The following is a 24347-nucleotide window of genomic DNA, read 5'->3' on the forward strand; positions in this document are numbered from 1 at the left end:
ACATTAGTTTACAATATACAGATATCACATTATTTTACATACAATTACCCATTTTACACAGTTGGGTTTTTACCGGAGCAATCTAGGTAAAGTACCTTGCTCAAGGGTCCAACAGCAGTGTCCCCCACTGGGGATTGAACTCACAACCCTGCGGTTAAGAGTCCAGAGCCCTAACTAATACGCTGCACTCCTATTTCATGCCCCGGTAGCTAGGATATGGAGTCTTGCATGCCCCGGTCGCTAGGATATGGAGTCTCCATCCACCTCCGGTTGCTTCAACCGGAGGCGCATGCAATTTATATATATATATATATATATATATATATATATATATATATATATATATATATATATATATATATATATATTTGTATGCCCCGGTAGCTAAATGCTTAGTTACGGCTCTTGGCAAAACCAAAGCCCATGGCCAGTATACAATATTTTTCTGTATGCATTCTTTTCTGTTGAGCACTACTGACACCGTTGAAACGATGAGTCTTAGGTCGCCTGTGGATACATTAGTCCAATCAATGCGTCTGAACCTGGTGTGTAATCCCAGGGTAACTGCTCACTGTTAACACGTTTGAAGACGTTAATTTACGTTTTAAGTAATACAGTATCCACTTCAGACATGTTAAAGGAGAGATTCAGAAAAAACATTCAAAACTATGCGCGAGTAAATACCATCCTAACTCCTAACATCCAAAAAAAAAAGAAAAAAGAAAAAAAAAAAAAAACAATAATAGTAATATATATATATATATATATATATATATATATATATATATATATATATATATATATATATATATATATAATTGCATGCCCCGGTATCTACGATATGGAGTTTTGCATGCCCCGGTAGCTATGATATGGAGTCTTTCCATCCACCTCCGGTTGCTTTAACCGGAGGTGCATGCAATTTTTATATATATATATATATATATATATATATATATATATATATATATATATATATATATATATATATATATATTTGCATGCCCCGGTAGCTAAATGCTTAGTTACGGCTCTTGGCAAAACCAAAGCCCATGGCCAGTATACAATATTTTTCTGTATGCATTCTTTTCTGTTGAGCACTACTGACACCGTTGAAACGGTGAGTCTTAGGTCGCCTGCGGATACATTAGTCCAATCAATGCGTCTGAACCTGGTGTGTAATCCCAAGGTAACTGCTCACTGTTGTAATTGTTTGCCACAAAGGTCAGTGGTGTCTGGGATTACGCAAGCACGGAAGACGTGACATTGCTAAAATTCCCCAAACACTATCAGCAAGGAACGAAGAAAGAGGTTTGTAATAAGGAAGACCCTTTAAATAACCCACCCAAAGGAAATGCATATACAAAACCATCGTCAAAGAGGAGATAAAACAAGTCCACTGACCTAAACTGTCACCATAGCACGGGGAACAAGTTTAAACTGTCGTTGTGAAACATTGAGGAGCACAAAGTTCATACGAAGTTTCTAGTATTACGACAACACGAAGCTTCTAGTATTACGACAATGAAGAAGTCGTTTCTGTAAGTGAATGAGGTAAGAACCAAGAGAAGTGTTATTCATTTATAAGTGCTCTCTCAAGTTACGGGATTCAGAGGTTGTTTACTGAAGGAAAAAACGAAAGTGGAATATATTGAAGCTGCAGTTGATAGTAAATGTGTACTTGCAATGAAGAATGATCGTGGTTAAGACGTGAGCTGTTTTGTATTACTGTACATGAAGGGTGTGTGTTCTTGTTAGGAGTATGTATCGTAATTGCACAAGTGGAACTGTACTGTGTCTTGTAATTAGTGAAACTAAAACATTATTTCCAACACTCTGATACGTCTAACCACGGTCAGTTTACCAAATAAGTCTAGGAAATGCCAATTGTTTTCACAATATTTCAGTTTTAGATCCCAAATTCATTTTCTGAAGAAGTCTAATAATAGCTGGATGAAAGCCTACTCCAGTAAAGTATTAGGGCAAGGGCGTTTATGCTGAAGTATCCAATGCGTACAGTTCACATTGTCAGGCAGCTTTAAACCCTTTTTTTGAAAACACGACAGTAGCCTGCTACACATTAATACGCTTTGTTCCTTGTCATTGGGCTCTGGTGTTTTTTCCTTATGGAGGCCACCTTCAGTCTTAACTACATCAGAACACTCCAATTGTCTATTGCTGATTTAAGATTTGGTTTATTTATTTAATAAAATGAACTGTGCTACTGCAGCATTTTACTCCAGTATTTTGCTGTAAACACTGTACTTTAAAGTGGTAATTTGCTGTAAATGCATTTTTATTATACAGCAGTAAACTATAGTGGCCATACTTAGTACTGTAGTCTACTATAACCTCCTTGAATAATGCATACTTCAAAGTGGTTATAGAATTTTTCAGAATTTACTATAGCATACTTTCAAGGAGGTGTAATTGCCAGTAGTATTTACTACAGTGCCTGTATGTTATACATTATTAAAAAAAAGCATTTACAGCAAATGTGCTCATTAACAATAGAATCCTGTATTAAAATATGTGTTTTAAAAAAGTTGCAATAATTTAAAGTTGTGTGAAGTTTAGATTTTATTTTTCATAGAACATAATCCTGAATAAGGGACACTGCAATCACCACAGAGAGCATAGGGAAACTAGTACCTCTTCTTCAGACCTTCATAGCTGATAGCTTCTTTTTTTGTACTAATTGTTACTCACATGGGACTGTAAGGATGTAACATTTTATTTACAAATTCGTCCCTCGCTGAAGCTGGTGTTTGTGAAAGTTTAACTAACTGACAAGGGGCAGGGAAAAGCTAATAAAGGGAATGAAAATTGATTATACCATATGTAGCAGGGCAAGTGCCCTGCACGTGTGTATTTAGTGTTGGTTATATAATTTGTATGTGGAATGGGTTTATTTTGTGTCATTTTGGGAGCTGATTTGTTTAATTGAATTATTGCTAGGCTTGGTTGAGGGGAAGGGCAGCAGGTGATTGGCTGGGCTGGACCTCAATCAGCAGGTGGGCGGGTCTTGATCGAGTGTCCGTCAGGTTAAAAACATCCGCGGGAGATGGTTCAGGGCTGCTGCAAGGCCTGCCGTTTTCACGGCACCTTTGATGTATAGTTTGTGGGAGTGTGTTTTATTTTGCACTTTTTGTACAGCTTGATGTACTGGTCCTCTGTGCGTTACCATCGCTGGTAACGTCACATGACCATCTTTATTTTACTTTCGGTTTGTGTTTGTTTGTTTGTGAATAAAACCTGCGCGCCTGTGCCGGCGTTTTCAACACCACCACCTCTGTCTCTCTGTATGCTTGAACAGCGGCTACCCACACGCGTGACACGAGGAAGACCCTGTCACACCATACTACACCTCTTTTCAATAGCCAAAGACAAACCAGTTAACATCTTTTCTTTGAAATCTTGTGAGGACACATGGTGAGGACTGTTAAGATGGAGCAGGACTGTCAAGTCGGAAAACCCATGCCTGCAGCTGATCCCAATCTGACAAGCCCAGATAATCATCATGACCTCACTGCCAGTGCAAGAGAGGAAGTGGAAAGCACCAAGGAGAACGAGGGTGATTCCACACACATGGACCAGAGCAATGCCCAAGAGAAGCCAGTCATGAAAACTAAGATGGAACCCTCCTCCACAAAACTGTGTGGGTACCTGAACAAACTGGGGGGGCCCTTGAAGGCCTGGAAAGCACGCTGGTTTATTTTCGAAGAGAAGAAGTGCCAGCTGTACTACTACAGAACGTCACAGGATGTCAATCCCTTGGGAAGCATTGACCTGGCTAACGCTACCTTTGGCTACCCGGCTCAAGCTCAGGAAGGGACCTTTCAAATTCAAATCCCAGGACGGGTTGTTGTGCTGAAGGTATGTCTTTTTAAAATTAAAGCAATAGGAAATCCCCTAATCTGTGAAGGTACGTGAAGCAGTAACAAGCCAGCCAATAAAACTTAATCATATACATCTTGCACTTCCATTCGTTGAGTAGAACACACAAGTGCAGTTCTGAGTTGAAACAAACACAACTTACAGCAAACAAGTTAACAAAAAAAAAACACGGTTTGTGCCTATACTGATGTCTCAGTTAAGTTATTTTGTTAGATACAACCGCTTTGGTTGAGGATACACTAATCAGTTTGGACTTCCACTTACTGTCATTTTTTTTCAAATAACCTTAAAAAACGATGTGTCATTTTAAGAAAGTGCCCTTGTGCAATACCAAGGGTTCCCTTATAAATTTAACCACAGTAAATTTAACGCAGGAATTTAGCATTTTTCCCATGGTTCTACAATGCATTTACTGTAGTTTACCATGGTTTATTAATGTTCTTTACCATACCTCTGTGTTCCAGGGATGGAAATAAGACTTCCATTGCATAGCAGTTTGATCCATTCCTGGTTTTACTTTGAGTTTAATATGACACATCGGAACTTGTTACTTATACACTGTGGCTAATCAGGCTAATTTTAAAACCTGCAATGGAGGGAACTGCAATGCAATAGGGGTTTGAATGTCTGTCATTTGGTGCAGGGTGTAAAATTAGCTTTTGAGCACTGGGAACCTGAAAGTTTTATATATATATATATACAGACGTGCTCAAATTTGTTGGTACCCTTACAGCTCTTTGAAATAATGCTTCATTCCTCCTGAAAAGTGATGAAATTAAAAGCTATTTTATAATGTATACTTGCATGCCTTTGGTATGTCATAGAATAAAGCAAAGAAGTTGTGAAAAGAGATGAATTATTGCTTATTCTACAAATATATTCTAAAATGGCCTGGACACATTTGTTGGTACCCCTTAGAAAAGATAATAAATAATTGGATTATAGTGATATTTCAAACTAATTAGTTTGTTTAATTAGTATCACACATGTCTCCAATCTTGTAATCAGTCATTCAGCCTATTTAAATGGAGAAAAGTAGTCACTGTGCTGTTTGGTATCATTGTGTGTACCACACTGAACATGGACCAGAGAAAGCAAAGGAGAGAGTTGCCTGAGGAGATTCAGAAAGAAAATAATAGACAAGCATGGTAAAGGTAAAGGCTACAAGACCATCTCCAAGCAGCTTGATGTTCCTGTGACAACAGTTGCAAATATTATGAAGAAGTTTAAGGTCCATGGAACTGTAGCCAACCTCCCTGGGCGCGGCCGCAAGAGGAAAATCGACCCCAGATTGAACAGAAGGATAGTGCGAATGGTAGAAAAAGAACCAAGGATAACTGCCAAAGATATACAAGCTGAACTCCAAGGTGAAGGTACGTCAGTTTGTGATCGCACCATCCGTCGCTTTTTGAGCGAAAGTGGGCTCCATGGAAGAACACCTAGGAGGACTCCACTTTTGAAAGAAAAACACTGGAATTTGCTAAAATGCATATTGACAAGCTACAATCCTTCTAGGAGAATGTCCTTTGGACAGATGAGTTAAAACTGGAGCTTTTTGGCAAGTCACATCAGCTGTATGTTCACAGAAGAAAAAATGAAGCTTTCAAAGAAAAGAACACTGTACCTACAGTGAAAAATGGAGGAGGCTCGGTTATGTTTTGGGGCTGCTTTGCTGCGCCTGGCACAGGGTGCCTTGAATCTGTGCAGGGCACAATGAAATCTCAAGACTATCAAGTCATTCTGGAGCGAAATGTACTACCCAGTGTCAGAAAGCTCTGTCTCAGTCGCAGATCATGGGTCCTCCACAGGATAATGACCCAAAACACACAACTAAAAGCACCCAAGAATGGATAAGAACAAAACATTGGACTATTCTGAAGTGGCCTTCTATGAGTCCTGATCTGAATCCTATCGAACATCAATGGAAAGAGCTGAAACTTGCAGTCTGGAGAAGGCACCCATCAAACCTGAGAGAGCTGGAGCAGTTTGCTCAGGAAGAGTGGGCCAAACTACCTGTTAACAGGTGCAGAAGTCTCATTGAGAGCTACAGAAAACATTTGATTGCAGTGATTGCCTCTAAAGGTTGTGCAACAAAATATTAGGTTAGCGGTCCCATCATTTTTGTCCATGCCATTTTCATTTGTTTTATTATTTACAATATTATGTTGAATAAAAAATCAAAAGCAAAGTCTGATTTCTATTAAATATGGAATAAACAATGGTGGATGCCAATTACTTTAGTCAGTTTCAAGTTATTTCAGAGAAAATTGTGCATTCTTTGTTTTTTGTGGAGGGGTACCAACAAATTTGAGCACGTCTGTATATAAATGTAATTTATACACGCATACAATTACATTAAATTAGCCATTGTATGGTCTCATGTTATGCTTTACCTAAAATAAATACATTCATCCTAAACTGGTATAGAAATGTATTCCCTGTATCTACTGGCATACATTTCATCAAATGCTCTTGTCAAATGCTCTTGTCAAATGCTCTTGGTTGTGAACACAAAAATAAGCATTACTGTTCTAGCTTTGTTGTTCTCAGTCTTTAAAATGTGTATATTAACAATCTAACAGCTTGCAGCTAACATGCTTAACACTGCGTAATAATGATCTACGGATAAGCTTGATCAATTATGAAAGGGATTGTTGAATTAATTTGAAGCAGTAGCAATTTTATATATAATGTATGTTCCGTTCTAATATCCCAGTATATAGTCACTTATAAGTTACGTTGCAGTACTCCACACCATTCTTCCCATGGCCTGAACTCAGAATAAACTGTCCAGCTAACAAGTTATAAATTGTTCATTGGCTATGAAAGAAGGGGTTCTTACTAACTTTGCACTTGTAATCTTACATGAGCATCATCCAGCCAGTTGTGCAAGAAAAGGCTCTGATTGTTGTATGATAATGTGGGGGAGGAATGTATCCAAAGAAAAGACAAAAACTTAGTGTATGGTGTATTGAGGGTTTAGTAAGTTGAAGGTAAAATATTAAACTTCAAAGTATATTGAATTTGGTATTTGACTGCATTGTGACCACTTTAAAATCCACAGCCTTCCTTTATAGTTTGAGTTAAGCGAACAGAGCAAGGCTATCATTTTAATCTTTTTTTTTTTTCTTATAAAGCTATAAAATAACAGCTCTGTAAGTGTTTGCTGTAAAAAGGTTGTCAGTATAACAAAGGGAATCCTTTTCAGATGCTGCTTTGATAATACACAATAGCATCCCCCAAGCAGGTTTCCCTACATCTAAAATTTTTGCAATGATAAAAATTGATTACTGTGAAGGAATGGTTTGCAGTGTGCAGGTGTAGTGATGATGCAGTGCTCCAGAACAAACACACACAAGACAGTTCCCAATTAACAGCTCTTTATTTTCAGCTGGGTTGCGTGCCAACAACACTTTAAATAATAAGCATGGGCTCTACACATCAATGTGTATTGCGCCATGCAAAAGGAGGGTTACAGTCCCGAAATAATAAAAACACTTTTTAAACACACAATACACAGACACAGACATGTCTCCTGACAGTGGGTGCTCTAGTGCAAGTGAATGGTGAAAGACAAACACAGAGGTAACAGTAGGTCAGTGTAGTCCGGGGTTTGGTGCTGGCGTGCAGCGACAGCTCCCGGTTCGTGTTAGCCGTCTAGCCAAACAAACAATGACAGTTAACTGACAAACAAACAAAACACAAAACACTCACAGTACTTTTAATTCTCCTGTGCATACGGTCCTTATAGTTTAACCATCAAAACTAAGGAACAGATCACTGGGGCCACTTCCCCTTAAAACCCTCCGTCATGCCCTCTTTCGGTGGCGCGGCCAATCACGTCTCCTCCAATCCGTGACTGACACATCACCTACCGCATTAAGGTGCTGACTTCAGGTATCGTGGCCCCACCCCCTTCCTGAATGTCCGGCTTCCGACTGACCCTGGAATGAACTGCAAAAACATCCATTCTGGGGCACTCTGTTCTGGTTATACAGCGCTCTCAGAGATTGAGAGGGAGATTGACGAGGATTCATTCATTCTCTGTCACAATTACCAACCATTTTTATTAGTGGGGCTTGCGAAGCAAGAGTCCCCACTTTAAATCTTCAACGTACTTCTTCTTATTATTCTTTGGCACGCTACTCCTCTTACACCATTTAAGCTAGAAACGCCGTTCAAACTTTAAAACGTGTAGACCGGTCTGGAATAGTGTGCTTTTATACAACTTTTTGATATATTTTATACTTTTTAAACTATTAAGCTTTTTATCCTTTTTTTGTCCATCTTCATTCACTTTAATGGGACTTTTTTCAACATTCTAAAGCTCCCCATTGTTTAAAAACTCCCAGACTTCCAACATTCTATTTACTGTAAACGATGTAACTTTTGACACAAATCGGCTACTTTGACCACTTTCCCAACAAGTAAGACAAAAAGTTAGGGCATATGGAATCTTCCTCTACTTCTCTGCTATTCAAATCTGAAATCAAAACAGAAATAACTTTTACCAATCAAGAGATACAGCTGTTTTAGTAACCGCACCAACTAAAATCTTCTCTAACTTTTTATAAACTGCCATTTTGACCACTTTCCCAACAAGTTAGACAACTACTCAGAGCAAATGAAATCTTCCTCTACTTCTCAGCTATTCAAATATGAAATCAAAACAGGAATGGCGTCTACCAATCAAGAGGTACAGCTGTTTTAGTAACCGCATCAACTTCTTTCAGTAGGCTACTTCCCACTGTTGAATTAACTGTCATAGAACTTTGAGAAATATCAAATTCTAACACATTCTAAGCATGAGACAATTAATAAACAATGTGACTTTTGACACAAATCAGCTACTTTGACCACTTTCCCAATAAAGCAAGCCCCACAACTTGTAAAGTTACCATCTAGTTTGTTTTGTTTTTGTTTTACAGGCATTAAACAGCCAAGCCATGCTGTATTGGTTGCAGCAGCTGCAAATAAAACGGTGGCAGCACAATACCAGCCTGGTGAAAATACCTGCAGAGCCCTCCACTACCTCCACACAGCTCTGCCAGCTGCCTTCTGCACCTTGGGAAGGTAAGCTCACTGACAGCCCAGTTTTAATTCTAGCTCGAGTCGACCAAATTGTGTGTGGGGTGGGGTTCTTCAGTTTGTGATCTGATGGAGAAAAGGGTTCCAGGGTAGGTGTTGTGTGCATGCAAAACAAAAGAGCTGAACCGGAATAACCCAATTTAAATTATTTATTCTAAACGCTTACAAAGTGTTGCTATACTCTTGTAACCACCACATATTTTTTCATGTTTTGCCCTTTATTGTAATTATATCTAAGATATTTTCATGAGGTGTAATGTGAAGCAAGAAATGCAATGCTTTAATTAGGTGAGGTAACAAAAGTACCAGGACTTTGTTTATTGTGTCTGGTGTCAGATATCTTAATGAATTCAAACAATCAAAAATGATGATCATACAGGAGAATGTTGGTGCTGTGTGGTGGAAAGAACTCAAAATAACAAAAGGGTGATTTCAATTCTGCCCCATACCCATGCTGAGAGTGTTCACAGTGAGACAGTCTCATTTCTGCCGATGACTCGCCGGCTCTGTTGTGCTTGAAGCCTTGAAGCAGGCTTAGTTGCTGAGAACACAAACATGGTAACTAGACAGGGATTCACTTTGTGATGTTATCTTCTGCCTTGTTTCCATTTTTATAACAACAGCGTTGTGTGGAGGTGACTCTGGCTGTTCATCTGTCCATCTGTATGTCACACCTGTCTAATTTTGGTTAAACTAGGTGTACACATTCTGTGGTAATATTTATTGTGCGTCCATTCATGTCTTGGGACTTTTCAGGAAACTGCATTGCCATTTCATAATGCTTGTCATGGTCATGAATTTACAGTCATGGTGGGGAATGTATGTTAATGAAATACTTGGTTCATACTTGGATTCAGGTTAACCAAATTGGGTTAATATTGCTCCCTCCCAATGCTATTTTATTTATTTTTTCTCAATTTACTGCTGTGATAATAAAATTGTCAATTTTTATATTTTACAGTCCTTTTGCCTGTCCAAACTACTCACAAGACAAGCTGTAAAAATGTCTTAACACCAGATTTAAATACCACTGAACTCTTTATTAACAACACCCAGTAGACTTACAGTATTTTAGATCTGGTGCTGTTTTAGACTAGGTACTGTATACAGGTTTAAAGCTGGCAAGATGTATAATCACCTCCGTATGTATAATAAAATAGACCCAGTATTTACAGCTGACTCTTGTCTTCTGGTATAAGAATGACGTATACTTTTAACCTGTACTTTCTTAAGACAGCAGCTTAAACAACACAGCCCGCAAACACTGTTTCTGACAGCTGTTGTGATTGAGACTCTCTAATGTTGCCAGAAACTTTCCCAAGCAAAAGGTGCAGGGAAGGAAATTTTCATTTCACTAAAACATACATATATCTACAGCTTTTGGAAATACGGAGAATGGAACCAAATAATACATTTGTATATCTAATCATTTAATTATATTTACTCCATGAAGTCCAGCAAGTAAGTACAAATGTATTACAGTACATTAGAATGGCATTTCCACATAATAAATTAATATGTATGAAATGTGTACTTTGTTTGAAGGGATGGGCAGTTGAGATGCTTGTGCTCTTTTTCAGGAAGGACAGAGGACTTCCTCCCAGCAGTAAAGACCCCCAAGGGCCTAGTCGGAGAAGCCGCAGCCTGTCTGCCAGACAAGCACCCCATCACAGAGATACAGTAAGACACTACCTGCATACCTTGTTTTTTATGTGCCTCTTAATGGGAAAACACACTGAATTAAATGGCTCTCTTACGTACAGTGTAAGTACCAAAATCACGGCAATGGCTAGGGCAATGTCAGTTGCTCATGATTTGCTAGCACCAAATATTTTGTAACCAAAATATATTCCTTGGCTTCTATTTAATAACAGCAAAGTTTTCACTAGTGGAAAGCAACATGTGCTTTTATCCTAAGGTCATTTTGTATTTGAAAATTTACAGAAGTTATTCAAACCTGTTATGTAAACTAGTCAGCCCTATCCAGGCAGCTGCCTGTAAGCAAGAGAAGCAACCAGTTGAGCTTTGGATTTTGTTATTTGTTGTGTACTACTTTAGTTTGTGTGTGTGTGTGTGTGTGTTTGTTTCTATGCATTTAGTTTCGTTTTCTCTGTACTTTGCCTTCAGAAGTCAGTTTGTGTTTCCTCTGCCTTGCCCTTACAGGAACACAGTCCTCAATATCTGTGGAAACAAGCCAGCTCAGGAGCTGAGACGGAGTGTGTTCAACTTTGACAAGATTCAGCAGTCGGAAGACTGTCCCTGTGAGGATCCTGTGACACAGATACTGGGGGAAACAATGTGCATCCTTCGAAGGTGCATCCTTCAGTTGACAGGAAACTGCCCTGTCTCTGCTTAGTTCATGTCTGGATCAGTTCAATGCGGGGACCACCACAGTGGCTCTGAAACTATTACATTCTTCTCATGCAGGGTAAGAACTCTTTCTGCTGTTATAAATGTGCAGAGGTTTCCTGTTCCTAAAAGGTGAACCATGCAGGAGTAAAGCTTGTTAATAGGATAAAGAATGAGTGTCAATAAAGCCTTTTTTTAAGAAATTTCTAGAAAACTCACTAGATAGCTCACAATTTCACCTTTCATTGAAAACAACAGCTCTTTTTAACAACTATTTTCTTTTGCAGCAAATTGTAGTTTTGGCTAGGCACCCTAGAATTAACATCGGTACTATGGGTTCTATGATGATTTTTGTATGTATAACAAATTTGAATTCCAGAAATAATCATTATTTTCTTTTTTTGTTTAATGATTATGAAGGGTATATTGTCAGGTAGGTGGCTCCAGAATAAAATAAAGAACCAGCAAGTTTAAGAAAAAATATATATATATATATATATATTAAATAAATATTCATGCATTTCAGATGCTTTCTTTGCTTGCTGTCTTTCCTAGCACCTCCAGCACCGCCTGTACCTCTGACACCCCCAGCACCTACAGTCCTTTCAGCTCCTTCAGTTTCTTCAGTTACAAACGAGTCTGCGCAGGAAGCAAAGACTGGAGGAAAGAGTTCTCCATCAAGCAGCATGAACAAGAGGGAGAAGAAAATGACCAGTTCTCTTCAGCCTTCTGGGGAGGTGGTGTCAGGAAAGGAGGGGAGCCCCGTGGACAAACTATCCAGACTCCAGCACGAGGTGTTCACGCTCACTGAGGAGCTCAAGTCACAAAAGGTATATGTTTGGTTTGGGTGACTGAAGTATATTTAAGCACATAACAACTGATAACTGAGTTATTAAATAATATGTCTTGTGAGGCACTTGTACAATGAATGATTGAACCTTATAAATGTTTCCCATAGTAAAATCATAAAGCATAGTGGTACAGCATAGGTCAGCATTGTAAAGACCAGCTAGGTATGGTAAAGCATATTAATAAACATGGAAAGCCAGGGTACACTGTGGGAAAATAACAGTCTAATCACGGGGAAAGCATGGGAAAACTGTAAAAAATACTGTGCAAAAACACAGTGGTAAACCTTTATAAAGTTGTATGATAGTATTTAAATATGATGTATCTATAATAAGCATGGTATGAACGAACATAAGACAGAAACAGTGGATTTAGTCAAGCAGTTACACAAAGTAGTACAAACTCAAATCCAAGACCAGCAATAATTTTGCCTAAACTGATTAAAGTACTGATCTACTGTATTGACTGTGTGATGTCTTAACTCTTTTTCTATGCAAGTCAGAAACCTGCATGCTGACCACAAATTGGTTGCTTTACTGTGCATTTTCTTTCCTCTTTGGCTAAGGTGTCACTGGGTGTGAAGGCAAACGCATTTAGCAGAATAACTCATGCATTACCCAACAGGAGAGCTTTTTAAAAGTGTGATAACTGTACTGCTGATAATCCAAATTGTTATAAACATGGTGGTATGATGTTCTATAGTAGCTGTGTATGTAAAATAGGGTTGAAGGGCACTTCTGAAACAGTGAAGAGAGTCTGTGTTGCTTCATTGTCTGTAACTGAAACTCTTGTGCTGTACTACTGTTCCTATGAATCCATAAAGGTTACAATGTAGAATTTTTTTATTATTTTGTCATCAACACATACAGTACAAGTGTATTAAAATACAAAATCTCTGGGGCCCCCGAGGGGCTCAGCTGGTAAAGGCATGAGTGCATGGTGTGCAGGGTGAGTCAGGAAGTCAGGGGTAATTTTGTGCCCTGTGCAGGGACTGTTTCTGCAGGGCTAGATCTAAACAGTCACAATAGAGCTCCTGAATGCAATTCTGGGTTTTCGCTCATGACTCCTCTGTATCTTATGATGATAAAAAGACAGCTTACATTTTTGCCTGTATGGTCACAAAACTTCCTTTTACATTTTTATGAGCTTCAATAAGCATATAAGCATATTTTATTGCTTCCCAAACATAAACTTTAATCTTGCATCGCCGCCTTCTTGTTTCCTGTTAGTAACCCATACGACTTTTAACACGGTGCTCAAATGCACCTGATCTGCAACATGCAAGAGTTTGTAGCTAATTGTATATTTGATCTAAAATTAGACCAACAGACACAATCTTTATTTGTGCACAGAATTTATTGTGCATGTGCATTAGTTTTTGTGTCTTGATTAAAGACACGGTTATCCTGGACCTTATGAAACCACTTTACAAGACACCATTGCTCATTATTATTGTAATACTGGGACAGTATTTCCAGTGTTTGGTACTTTTATTGCATTATCATTGTTTTCTTCTTTCAGAGTACAAAGAACAGAGCTGCAAAAACAAGGTCTTTTTTGAGCCTGTTAAAAACACACAAGTTAAGCTGATCTCCTGAATGGTTTGAAAAATGACCACCAGCAGGCAGTGTGCAGAATTTTCAGTCATTTTGCTGTTTTTTTCTAAAAACACTTAACTGAATTCAGCTTTTATAATTGGTTAAAAAAAGGACATTGTTATTGAAATAGTAGGCTGTGTGGTCCAGTGGTTAAAGAAAAGGGCTTGTAATCAGGAGGTCCCCGGCTCAGATTCCAGTTCAGCCACTGAGTCACTGTGTGACCCTGAGCAAGTCACTTAACCTCCTTGTGGCCCGTCTTTCAGGTGGGACGTTGTTGTAAGTGACTCTGCAGCTGATGTATAGTTCACACACCCTAGTCTCTGTAAGTCGCCTTGGATAAAGGTGTCTGCAAAATAAACAAAATAGTAATAATAATAATAATAATGTCTGATAATTGGTTTTAAGGCCACTGACGTATAATATAGGGCAGAACTTCAGAGCCTTTTCTCATATGCACTACTAATAAATACTGCAACAGGCTGTTTTTTAGGGAAAATTGCATTGTACAGTAGACTATTGCATTGTACAGTAGACTATTTGAATTTACCTGATATGATAAGTAAAACAGTATTTTTTTATTCAAAGGGATATTACAGATTTTTCAGGAAATGCAAGAATCAAAAACCTAAAACAAATACTATACCAGGCATTTTTAGTATGGTACAGTTTATTATCAGTACTCCAAACAAATCACTAATCTGAACAGGTCTGATCCCACCTGGTTCAGATTACAAAGAAAGTACAGGTGCATTATTCAGGGACCACGTAAAGTATAATTTATTTACGGGACCTCCAACACAGCTCATGAAGCTTCACCTTTAAGAGTAAATGACCATAGTGTTTTTGTTTTGAAATCAGGAGCTGGTGCGACTCCTTCACAAGGCCCTGGAGGCAGCACAGCAGGAGAAGAGGACCAGCAAACAGTTCCTGGCAGCAGCAGGGGAGCAGGAGCGGCTGGAACTGGTGCGGCACAAAGAGAGGTGTATCACGGACCTGGACGGCCGCCTGGAGGCCCTGCTCAAAGACAAGGAGGAGCTGGAGCAGCGGCTGGCCATGCAGGACTGCCAAGTGAATGAGCTGCAGCAGCACGTGCAGCTCATGATGGAGAAGAACAACGCCAAGCAGGAAGTCATCCTCAAGCTCTCCGAGCAGGTGGCCGCCTGCATGGCTGACCCCCAGCGTACCGTAGCCAACTCCATGGGCACAGAGACCTTCTGCAGGCTGCAGGAGAAGATTGAGCACCTCAAGGTTATTTTAAAAGTTACTTTTACATTACAGCCATGGGAAGTACGTCAACTCTTGTTTCAAGAAACACGGATAAAACCACACTCTTTTTTTTGGTTTTGTTTGACCACCATGTAATCCTGCATGATGTGAAAAAGCAGTAAAGTAACTGATCCATGTTTTCACTGCTGGGGTGTCACATACGGTATTCTGCACCTTCTCTGCATCCAATAAGCATTACAAACATGACATCTTAACTAGATTTTATTAGCATTGGAGCAGACACACAATTACTGTTTGCCACTCCAGTCTAAGAATGATTCATTTATAGTAGAACCGGTCCAGGGGTCCAGCGAATATATACTAATATTGTATCTCAGAGGAAGTCGTTTTAGTATATTGTAGTTTCTTTATTAACGTCGGGGCATTATAAATGAACAACGTCAGGTACATCAGTGTGCCTAAAACACCAAAGTACGACACAGCATGTATTCTATACAAAAAAATCTGTGAAAATGACTGCACAAGCACTGAAGTACAGTATTTCTCAGTTTACAAAACAGCATTCCAAACAGTTCTTAACGTGCTTTCTCAGTGTATGCCAAAGTAATCTGACAGGTTTTTTTTACATTGTGTGTGTTAACCTGAGACATAAACAACAACAAGGATGCACGCTTTTTAACAGTACAGTAATTTTATGAATCCTTTACTTTTCTTTTATTTACTATGGTTAAACTGGGCAGTTATGTGAAGTGACAGCGTGTACAAATTCTGACCTGCTAAGAGCTGAATTTACTGTTTTAGACCCATAATAAAATGTGCATTGGTCAGTTTCCATCAGTACCATTCAGTTGGTAGCAGCATATGTAAGTCACACATGGCACAGGTCCATTTGGTAATGATGGTGTCATATCTTACAGGATCAGATACGACAGGATCGACTGTACTTTGTATCACGTTACTGTGATTTTGTACTCTATAGGTCAGGCTTGCACAGTGTTGATGTGATGTTACAATGAACAGCAAAAATTATTATAATAACATAAACATACTGTATAAAAAAAAAAAAAGATCCTTGTGTAACCCCAGGCTACTAGGCATGAGGGGGTACACTGCTCTCTGATAAAAGTTAGGAGACCACTTATCTGCTTATTAGCAAAACTTAAATCCACTAATATAAAGTCAAATAATAATTCCAGACACGTGATCAGTTGGCCAACTATTTTTTTCTTCTATTTCTTTGTTATTAGAACAAAACAAGTATATTGTTTTTGTACAGTGTATTAATTGACATTAGTTAGCCACACTTTTTTTTTACGTATCCCAGCGATTTTCAAACAGTGTTTTATAGGGTACAAATGAGTACAATTATGAAAGCAAAGAAAAGCAGTGATCAGTCAGGACTAGGTCAAACCTGTGCTCTTAATAAGTAGAGCTCACAGTAGAAATGTTTTAAGTACAATCACAGATTGTGTTCTAATTTCATTCGTTTACTGTGTTTACTAGGACGATATAGAGGCGCACAAGATCCAAAAAAGTTCCTCAGCTCTGAAATCTACCAGCTTACTAAGCTGTGGAGGAACAGTTCAGAAGAGGAGAAGGGCCTCCTGATGAAGGTATGTGCTTTACAGCTTGCTGTGTGACAGATCTGTACCCATTTAACCATTGTGAAAAAACATATATGTTCAAAAATATATTATCCTTACCTACAAGTCTTTAATGCAGTATTGTCACTGTGTAAGGCTAATATATAAGTGACTTTATTTAATACTAAACATCTTATTTTCAGCTTTTATAGCCTAGGCCCCAGATTAATAGTAATAGTAATGAGTTTCGTTTATTTCTTTTTTCTTATAGCTTTAACCACAAAACCACAATGAGATCTGTGATTTTGCCTAGAGACATCTCTGTCTGCACTAAGAAGCCAAAGTAAATTAAAGAACAACTAGCATGCTGGTACATTACGATAAAGCAAACTGCTTAGTGACACATGGATTGCAAGTGGTTCTAATGTAGTGACGCAAGCTGGTGACCTACTGGGCACTATTCTTACACAGTCTAACGCAAAAAAACAAAACAAAATAAAAAAAAACAACTTTAGATTCACTTTGTATCATTTTCACATCCTGGTAACTTTTTAAAAGTTTAAAGCATTCCTTTGGCCTCCTGTTTAACCACAGTATTTCTGCAGTTTTACCCATGCTTTTCCCATGGTTATACAATGCATTTATAATAATTTACCTGGGTTTACCATGTTTATTAATATACTTTTATTATTATTATTATTATTATTATTTATTTCTTAGCAGACACCCTTATCTAGGGCGACTTACAATTGTTACAAGATATCACATTATTTTTACATACAATTACCCATTTATACAGTTGGGTTTTTACTGGAGCAATCGAGGTAAAGTACCTTGCTCAAGGGTACAGCAGCAGTGTCCCCCAGCTGGGATTGAACCCACGACCCTCGGGTCAAGAGTCCAGAGCCCTAACCACTTCTCCACATACCTTCTTACCTTTTTATTGTAGTCTAGTATCTGCATAAATAAAGACATAGGCAGTCAGTATTTTGGTCATTATTTGCTTTTTTTGCAGAGATACTTCCTCTGTTATGTTTCTCTTTAGTAATTTGTGGTTTTTCTTTTTTCATTTTATACTGTACTTCCCTTATTTTTATAATTTTCTTTGTACTCCTGCTAGGTTTCACTCCTTGTTTCTTCTTCTTAGTTGACTGTCATAGTAGTTCTGACTGGCTGGCTGTTAGCCTGGTCAGCAACCTCGGGTGTGTTCATGCATTACTAATTAAAACCACAGAGAAGTTAGCAACTGAGCCAGCTCCAGTCTCCCAGAATGAACAGATCAGACTGACTGGGATGTTTCCCTTTCATCTCCAAATCTAGGTCTTCTCTAGATGCAGAAAGCAAATTGGAAAGATATGTAGTGAATTCTAAATACAAGTACAGTGCTGTGAATGTAGGGCACTGTTCACAAAAACACAAATGCCTGGTTTGCAAATTAAATTAATGTTTAATCTTGTTGACCCCAATGTGTTCTTTGGGGTGGGTCAAGTTGTAGCTGTTTCTGTATCAGTGCTTGATCTGTCCTAGTGCCTGCGTCATGGCTCCATATAGTGATATCCCCTGAGTGCACTGTGCAATGAAACAGCTACTGGCTGGTATGATTGCAGCAAATTAGATGTTTTATCTATCTGGTCTGATTGGCAATGGTTTTAAATTATTTTAGATATATTTAGGATCAGACCATTTTTGTGACATGAAAAACTATTGTACTACAGTATAGTTGTTTCAGGATTTCTGGGAGCACTTGAATTAATAGGTATCACATTTGATACCAGGGTGACTCTGGTTTAAAGAAGAACCAAATAGCAAAAATTGTAAAAATAAATAAATAAATATAATTTCAGTTGCAGGTTATGCTAAAACTGCTAAAATTGCCAAAAACATAAACGCTTTGATTTCCGAATCGTAATCGAAAAAAAACATGTATTGTACACAACAGTTTAACTTTCAAAGAAATGACCCTTCACAGCCACAGTGTCCATAAGGAACTTACAGTAGTTTCTGGGCTTTGCTGTCTATGATTTTCTATGTCATGTGCCCTGCTCTTTTAATGTGATAATTTAATAATTGAATAAAATATATATTTTGTTTGTCACTTCTTTAAAACAAAACAAAACAAAAACTCTTTGTTTTGTTGCATGGTCTGTTTAGAACAGAAGTGCAAATTATATGCATTTCCTATTTTTCATGATTATTTTCTCAGTTTGTTTTTGTCAATATTATAGAAATTCCTTTCGTAGAGTTTACTGTAGTCTTAACAGCTGCACAGGAACTCAGATTGAATAGTATTGATTGTAAATTGAACAGAAAATGTTTGTTCTGCTGTTCGAGCGATTGATGCAAGCAGCTGAAATGAGCTTGCGGTTAACTGTATAGTAATCCACATCACAATACCACTGCACACCTTAGTAGGCAAAAAGAAAGGTCAAAGATTGGATTGACATTGAACTGCTCCCTAACCAACCACATAAAGAGCAATGTGCGTCAATAAACACTGCAATTCCAGGACCATATATAAGGGTTGATGTTAGGCAGTGAAGGTGTATATATGCCCAAAAAGAAGTCGGAGGCTGCAGCAAGTCTACAGTTTATTTAGAAAACTCCAGGATCCTTTGTTCATACATAAGGCCCTGTGAAAATAGTGTGTGTTTTTTTTTTTTTTTTTTTTTTTTTTTTTTAATTCAAGGCAGTATCACGGGTAAAGTGTCTTATTTTGCAGATTGTGCACAGAACTATTTTATAAATTGTGTACAGATTATTATTATTATTTTTTTATACAGCAAATAGATTGATAAATGCACTGACATCTTCAAAATCAACGTCAAAGTTATTCAAGCACTTTACAATAGCTTGTGAAACGGTGTTGTCATTAACAGCCTGTAGGTAAAGTGTATCTGCAAGGACAGCTTTCAGTTCTATGTCAGATGCATGTTCACCATTTAGGCCCTGCAAAACAAATACAATGTGAAACATATATTGCTATTGGGCATCAGTCGACTCGCCAGTGACCATTGACAAGCAACCAGACTGTTTTACTAATTCCATAATCTCCTGCTTGTGATAGTCGGCAACTTTAGGTAAGTATTCACGTCTCAGCTGGGCTGATGAAGGAATCACTCCACCATTTGCTACACTCAGTATGAAGAAATTACGTAACTTTTGGTTGTCCAGTTTTTCAAGAGGGATATTTGCGGAAACAAACATCCGTCAGGTCAAAATTTAATGTGTTTCGTGCTTCACGGTTTTCAGTGGACTTTTGGAACATGGAAGTTCACGTTTTTGGTTTCTTGGATTTCCGCCTTTCTCTTTCAGTGAATACTTGAATCTAAATGCCTGTCAAGAGATGATTTGCAGTAACATTGCAGGACATACAGAATAGCTTACCTCCATCGTATGAAATACAAATAATAATTATAAGAATATTGAAAAAATCACGGTATTGGGCTAAGTTCGCAATTTCTGCGCAGTTCGTGAAATCTCGATTTACACAGGGCCTTATACATAACCCTAGGCAGGTTAGTTTCAGGCACATATACCATTTACACATAACCCTTTCCTGGTTCTTGTACTGGCTTCCAAACACATTTACCTCCTCCTAACCGTCAAACTTCAGCCCACTCCCTTCTCTCCCTTTGTCTCTCTCCGCCAACTGTTCCAACTCAACTAACTAACTCAATGCTCTCCTGCAGCGATGGGGAGGAATACGCTGGCAGAGGGGACTGATTAGAAATATAACAGTACAACTTAACATAGAGGTTCATTACACATAACTAAATCACAAAAACCTGGAGCCATGCACCTACTATACAATGTTGTATGATAATTTAGGGAATATGTGAATACTGCATGTTACCAACATCCTTGTTTAACTTTCTGTTCCTTCCCAGTGAGTACGACGACTATGGATTCAAGACCATTCCTGATTATGAAGTAGAGGACGTGAAGCTCCTGGCCAAAATCCAGGCCCTGGAGATCCGTTCCAACAACCTGCGCAACAATGAGATGGTGGACAAGCCTTTGCGGACCAGGTGGGCTAACTACCTGGCCAGCCGTCCCTTGGACCAGCTGGCTCCCTCCCCGGAGCTGAAGGGCCTGATCCGGTGTGGGATCCCTGTGGAGTACCAGGAGCAGGTGTGGCGCTGGATCGTGAGGACACGGACGCAGGTCTCTAGGAAGCGGAATCCCAATCGCTACCAGGAGCTGAGGAAGCACTGCGAGGTGTCGGAGCACCTGGCCTCGCGGCAGATCAGGCTGGACCTGCACCGCACCCTCACCAGCAATAAGCACTTCTCCTTGCCCACCTCCGACGCAGTCCAAAAGCTGCAGCGCATTCTGCTAGCCTTCTCATGGCAAAACCCCACCATCGGCTACTGCCAGGGCCTCAACCGATACTGTACCTTTTGTATTGAAAGTTCTTAATGCCATTCGCTCATTTTAAGTAGTAAAAGGTGTTGCCAAAAAAGACAAAACACTTTCTTGTACTTCTTGGACGTGGACTAGTATAATTTATCCTTTTCTAAAACAGAGAATAATGCCTATTACCGGTAAGCAGTGCCACAGGTAATGGCAGCATTACCGGTGTTTAACATTTTAGAGCACTTCGTTGGAGGTAGCTATGCCAGGACACTATACTAGAGCAATGTGTTGTTATATTATAAATAGCAATAAGAATACACATGCAAACAGTGTTTATTTATTGATTTGAGAAATTATGACACCTAGTGGTTGTTAACTGTGTTGTGTATTCTTAGCTACTCATCCCTCCCCTGTACAATATATCTTTTTCTGGAATCACAAATATACTGGCCCAGATATGTTCTTTAATATTCTACACAACTGTAAAGACAACTGTGGTGGAAAGCACGAGTGGCCATATTCAGGCAGATTAAAAATAATTCCAGCGCCTCCTCAAGACTCACCTGTTCAGACAGCACCTGTAGAAACTCCTCTTTTCCATCTGGACACTTATCACTCTTCCTTAAATGCACTTTACTTGCTCTTATTTTACTGCATTTAACCCTGTACTTTAGAGTACTGTAATCTGTCGAGTGTAAGTCACCCCCCCACCACCAACACCACCCACACCACCTACACTTACCCAACTGTGTTGAAACGTGCTTAATACATTTTTCAGCACAAATTGTTGAGAAAAATTCTTAACTTGCAAACATGTGCACAGTATGTCACACTTACATTGTAACAGCTTATCCAATTATTTTAAATTATAGTAATGACATTTTAGAGAGTTATAGAGAGTAAAAATGAAAAACATGGAAATAAGTAAAATATAATTAATTATAAAAGGGCTCAGTCCAGTGACGACTTGATGAGCGAAAGTATCCATCTTTTTTAACCTGAACAGTATTTCCTTCTTTCTGTTTCCAGGTGATATTTCGCTATGCACTGGCCCTCTTTAAGTACAATGAAGAGGACATTCTAAAAATTCACGACAATCTGGAAATCTACCAATACCTCCGTTTTTTCACCAAAACTATCTCTGATGGCAGGTGAGGCAGAATGAGGATGATGATAATGTACAGCAGACGCATCAGACCAGTTGCTGTCAATCACAGACTGTATAAACAGTTCACACTCATCTCACTCACTCCAGTGGCCATGCTTTTAACCACTAGTAAAGTTAGTGATTTCAGTAAACTGTCTTGTACCATTTTGATAATGGTAAATGTGAACAGTGATTTTGCAGTTTACTGAGCTTTACCATGCATCCACTATGAAACCGTAAGTCCTTCTTTACCATTCACTTCCTACAGGTAATGGAGCCCCCACCTCACAGACCCACATAATGTCCTCTTTGCAGCTTAGAAAACAGATGTACTGTATGTATAGCTGTTTAATGAACAGTTTGCAAGCAGATTATTAAAGTGTTGAACAATTTAACTGGTAGGTCAATTGGCTGGTTTCACAGGCCCTGATTAGCACTAATCCTGGACTACCTATTGTTATCTTAGGTAAGGTAGTCCAAAATTAGTGCTAATTGTAGTTTGTGAAACCAGCCGTTTAAGATCCTATTAAAAACAGAATTTTCTTGCCATTAGGTCTTAGTAGTAAAAATAAGTTATCCTAAGGATGAATAATTCCAAGGTTCTGTTGCCTTTTATTTACTGAAAACATTTCCTTTCTGTTATACTGTAGCACGGAACTGGATCAATCAGTCTGCTTTCTCTTGATTTTCAGTGAAATAACTGGGATTATATGATAATAATTTGGCAGAGCTTTCTCACAATGACTGTAAAGCAGCAGAAATATGTTTCCATTTAGTTCTCAAAGCCTTTTCATTGGAATTATTGATCCAATCACCATGTTTCTCCTCTGTCCAGCCACTAAACCTGAAATACAAACACATTCATTTAGATGCAGCCATTCATGCTTCAGTATTAGACAAGAATCCAAACAGAGACAGGGGGCAATTGACTGATTTGGACCACCTGAAGATTGATACACTGTAGAAGTTAATGGGTTCAATATCTAAACAATTATGTTATAAAATTAGCAAGTAACAACTTTGTATGTCAGACTTAAATTTTTTGTTCCTGTTAGAACTGTGTGGGGCTCCCGAGAGGCGCATCCAGTAAAGGCGCTCCACGTGGAGTGCAGGATGTGCCCTATAGTCTGGACGTCGCAAGTTCGAGTCCAGGCTATTCCTTTGCCGACCGAGGACAGGAGCTTCCAGGTGGCGACGCTCAATTGGCCGAGCGCCGCCCGTGGGAGGGAGGGTTATGTCGGCCAGGGCGTCATCGGCTCACCGTGCACCAGCGACCCCTGTAGTCTGGCTGGGTGCCTGCAGGCTTGCCTGTAAGCTGCCCAAGAGCTGCGTTGTCCTCCGACGCTGTAGCTCTTGGGTGGCTGCATGGCGAGTCCGCAGTGTGAAAAAAAGGGGTCGGCTGACGGCACACGCTTCGGCCATTCCAAATTGGGGAGAAAATAATAAAAAATAATTGGCAATGACTAAATTAAAAAAAAAAAACTGCATTGTTTCTCAAGTGTGTATGTTTGTCTTTTTGTGTCTTTTTATGAATTTAATTTTGGCAGGCCCATACGTTATTGTTTATTTATTTATTTGTGTATTTTTTGAAAGGGGGAAAAATGCAGAGTTCCCAGGTCCTTTAACTTTGCAGTTGTTTCATCAGTGGCATTTTGTTTTCTCTGTATCTTCTGTCTTTAGGAAACTAATGACCATAGCGTTTAATGATATGAACCCCTTCCCTATGAAGCTGCTGAAGAACAGACGAGAGTTTCACATGGAGAGGCTGACAGCCGAGCTGCTGGAGCTGGAGAGGATACAGGAGGAGTTTGTGAAAGAACAACAAGTGGAGCGCAAAGACAAGGACCTGGACACTGCTGTCAGCGAAGACGAAGAAGTAATACAGACTGCAGTTAGCTTGCATCACACGTCCTGACGTTATTGAAAAATTACACATCACTGATACTATTTAAACTAATTTGTTTGCCTTATTATTCCCTGCTGTGGAATATAGTGGGGCTTACATATTGTGTATGTCACACATACATCTAACTGTTATCCTTTATCTGTTGTTGAGTATATAGGTATGTCAGACTTTTTACATGTACAGTTCGGCTCTTATTTTGTAATGGCGCGTGATGTACCGACATACTTGTTTGTCAACAAATTAAGTTTACCAAACCTGTCAAAATGCAGAATATTAATGGAAATAGGTGTGTTGGTAATACACACACACTACATCTCTGAATGCTTGACTTCAATTGGCACAAAGGA

At 38.9% G+C, this 24347-nt stretch overlaps 1 protein-coding gene across 5 annotated transcripts; it reads left to right on the forward strand.

The window, feature by feature from the left end:
- Positions 1-1276: 1276 nt before the first annotated feature.
- Positions 1277-20613, forward strand: LOC117962979 (TBC1 domain family member 2A-like). Of its 5 annotated transcripts, none has more exons than XM_059022187.1 (5): positions 8473-8970; positions 11890-12164; positions 14640-15029; positions 16512-16621; positions 20479-20613. In XM_059022187.1, the coding sequence occupies exons 1-4, from the start codon at positions 8844-8846 to the stop codon at positions 16614-16616; spliced, it is 897 nt and encodes a 298-aa protein (XP_058878170.1). In that variant the 5' UTR covers positions 8473-8843; the 3' UTR covers positions 16617-16621; positions 20479-20613. The 5 variants fall into 5 exon arrangements, with proteins under 5 accessions (XP_058878169.1, XP_058878168.1, XP_058878170.1 ...); XM_059022189.1 differs by lacking the exons at positions 16512-16621; positions 20479-20613 and adding exons at positions 10566-10665; positions 11149-11413 and having other exon boundaries at positions 8852-8970; positions 11899-12164; positions 14640-15908; XM_059022188.1 differs by lacking the exons at positions 16512-16621; positions 20479-20613 and adding exons at positions 10566-10665; positions 11149-11413 and having other exon boundaries at positions 8852-8970; positions 14640-15907.
- The last annotated feature ends 3734 nt before the right edge of the window (positions 20614-24347 follow it).

The sequence above is a fragment of the Acipenser ruthenus genome, chromosome 4, assembly GCF_902713425.1.
Source record: "Acipenser ruthenus chromosome 4, fAciRut3.2 maternal haplotype, whole genome shotgun sequence".
In the NCBI taxonomy this organism is placed as follows: domain Eukaryota; kingdom Metazoa; phylum Chordata; class Actinopteri; order Acipenseriformes; family Acipenseridae; genus Acipenser; species Acipenser ruthenus.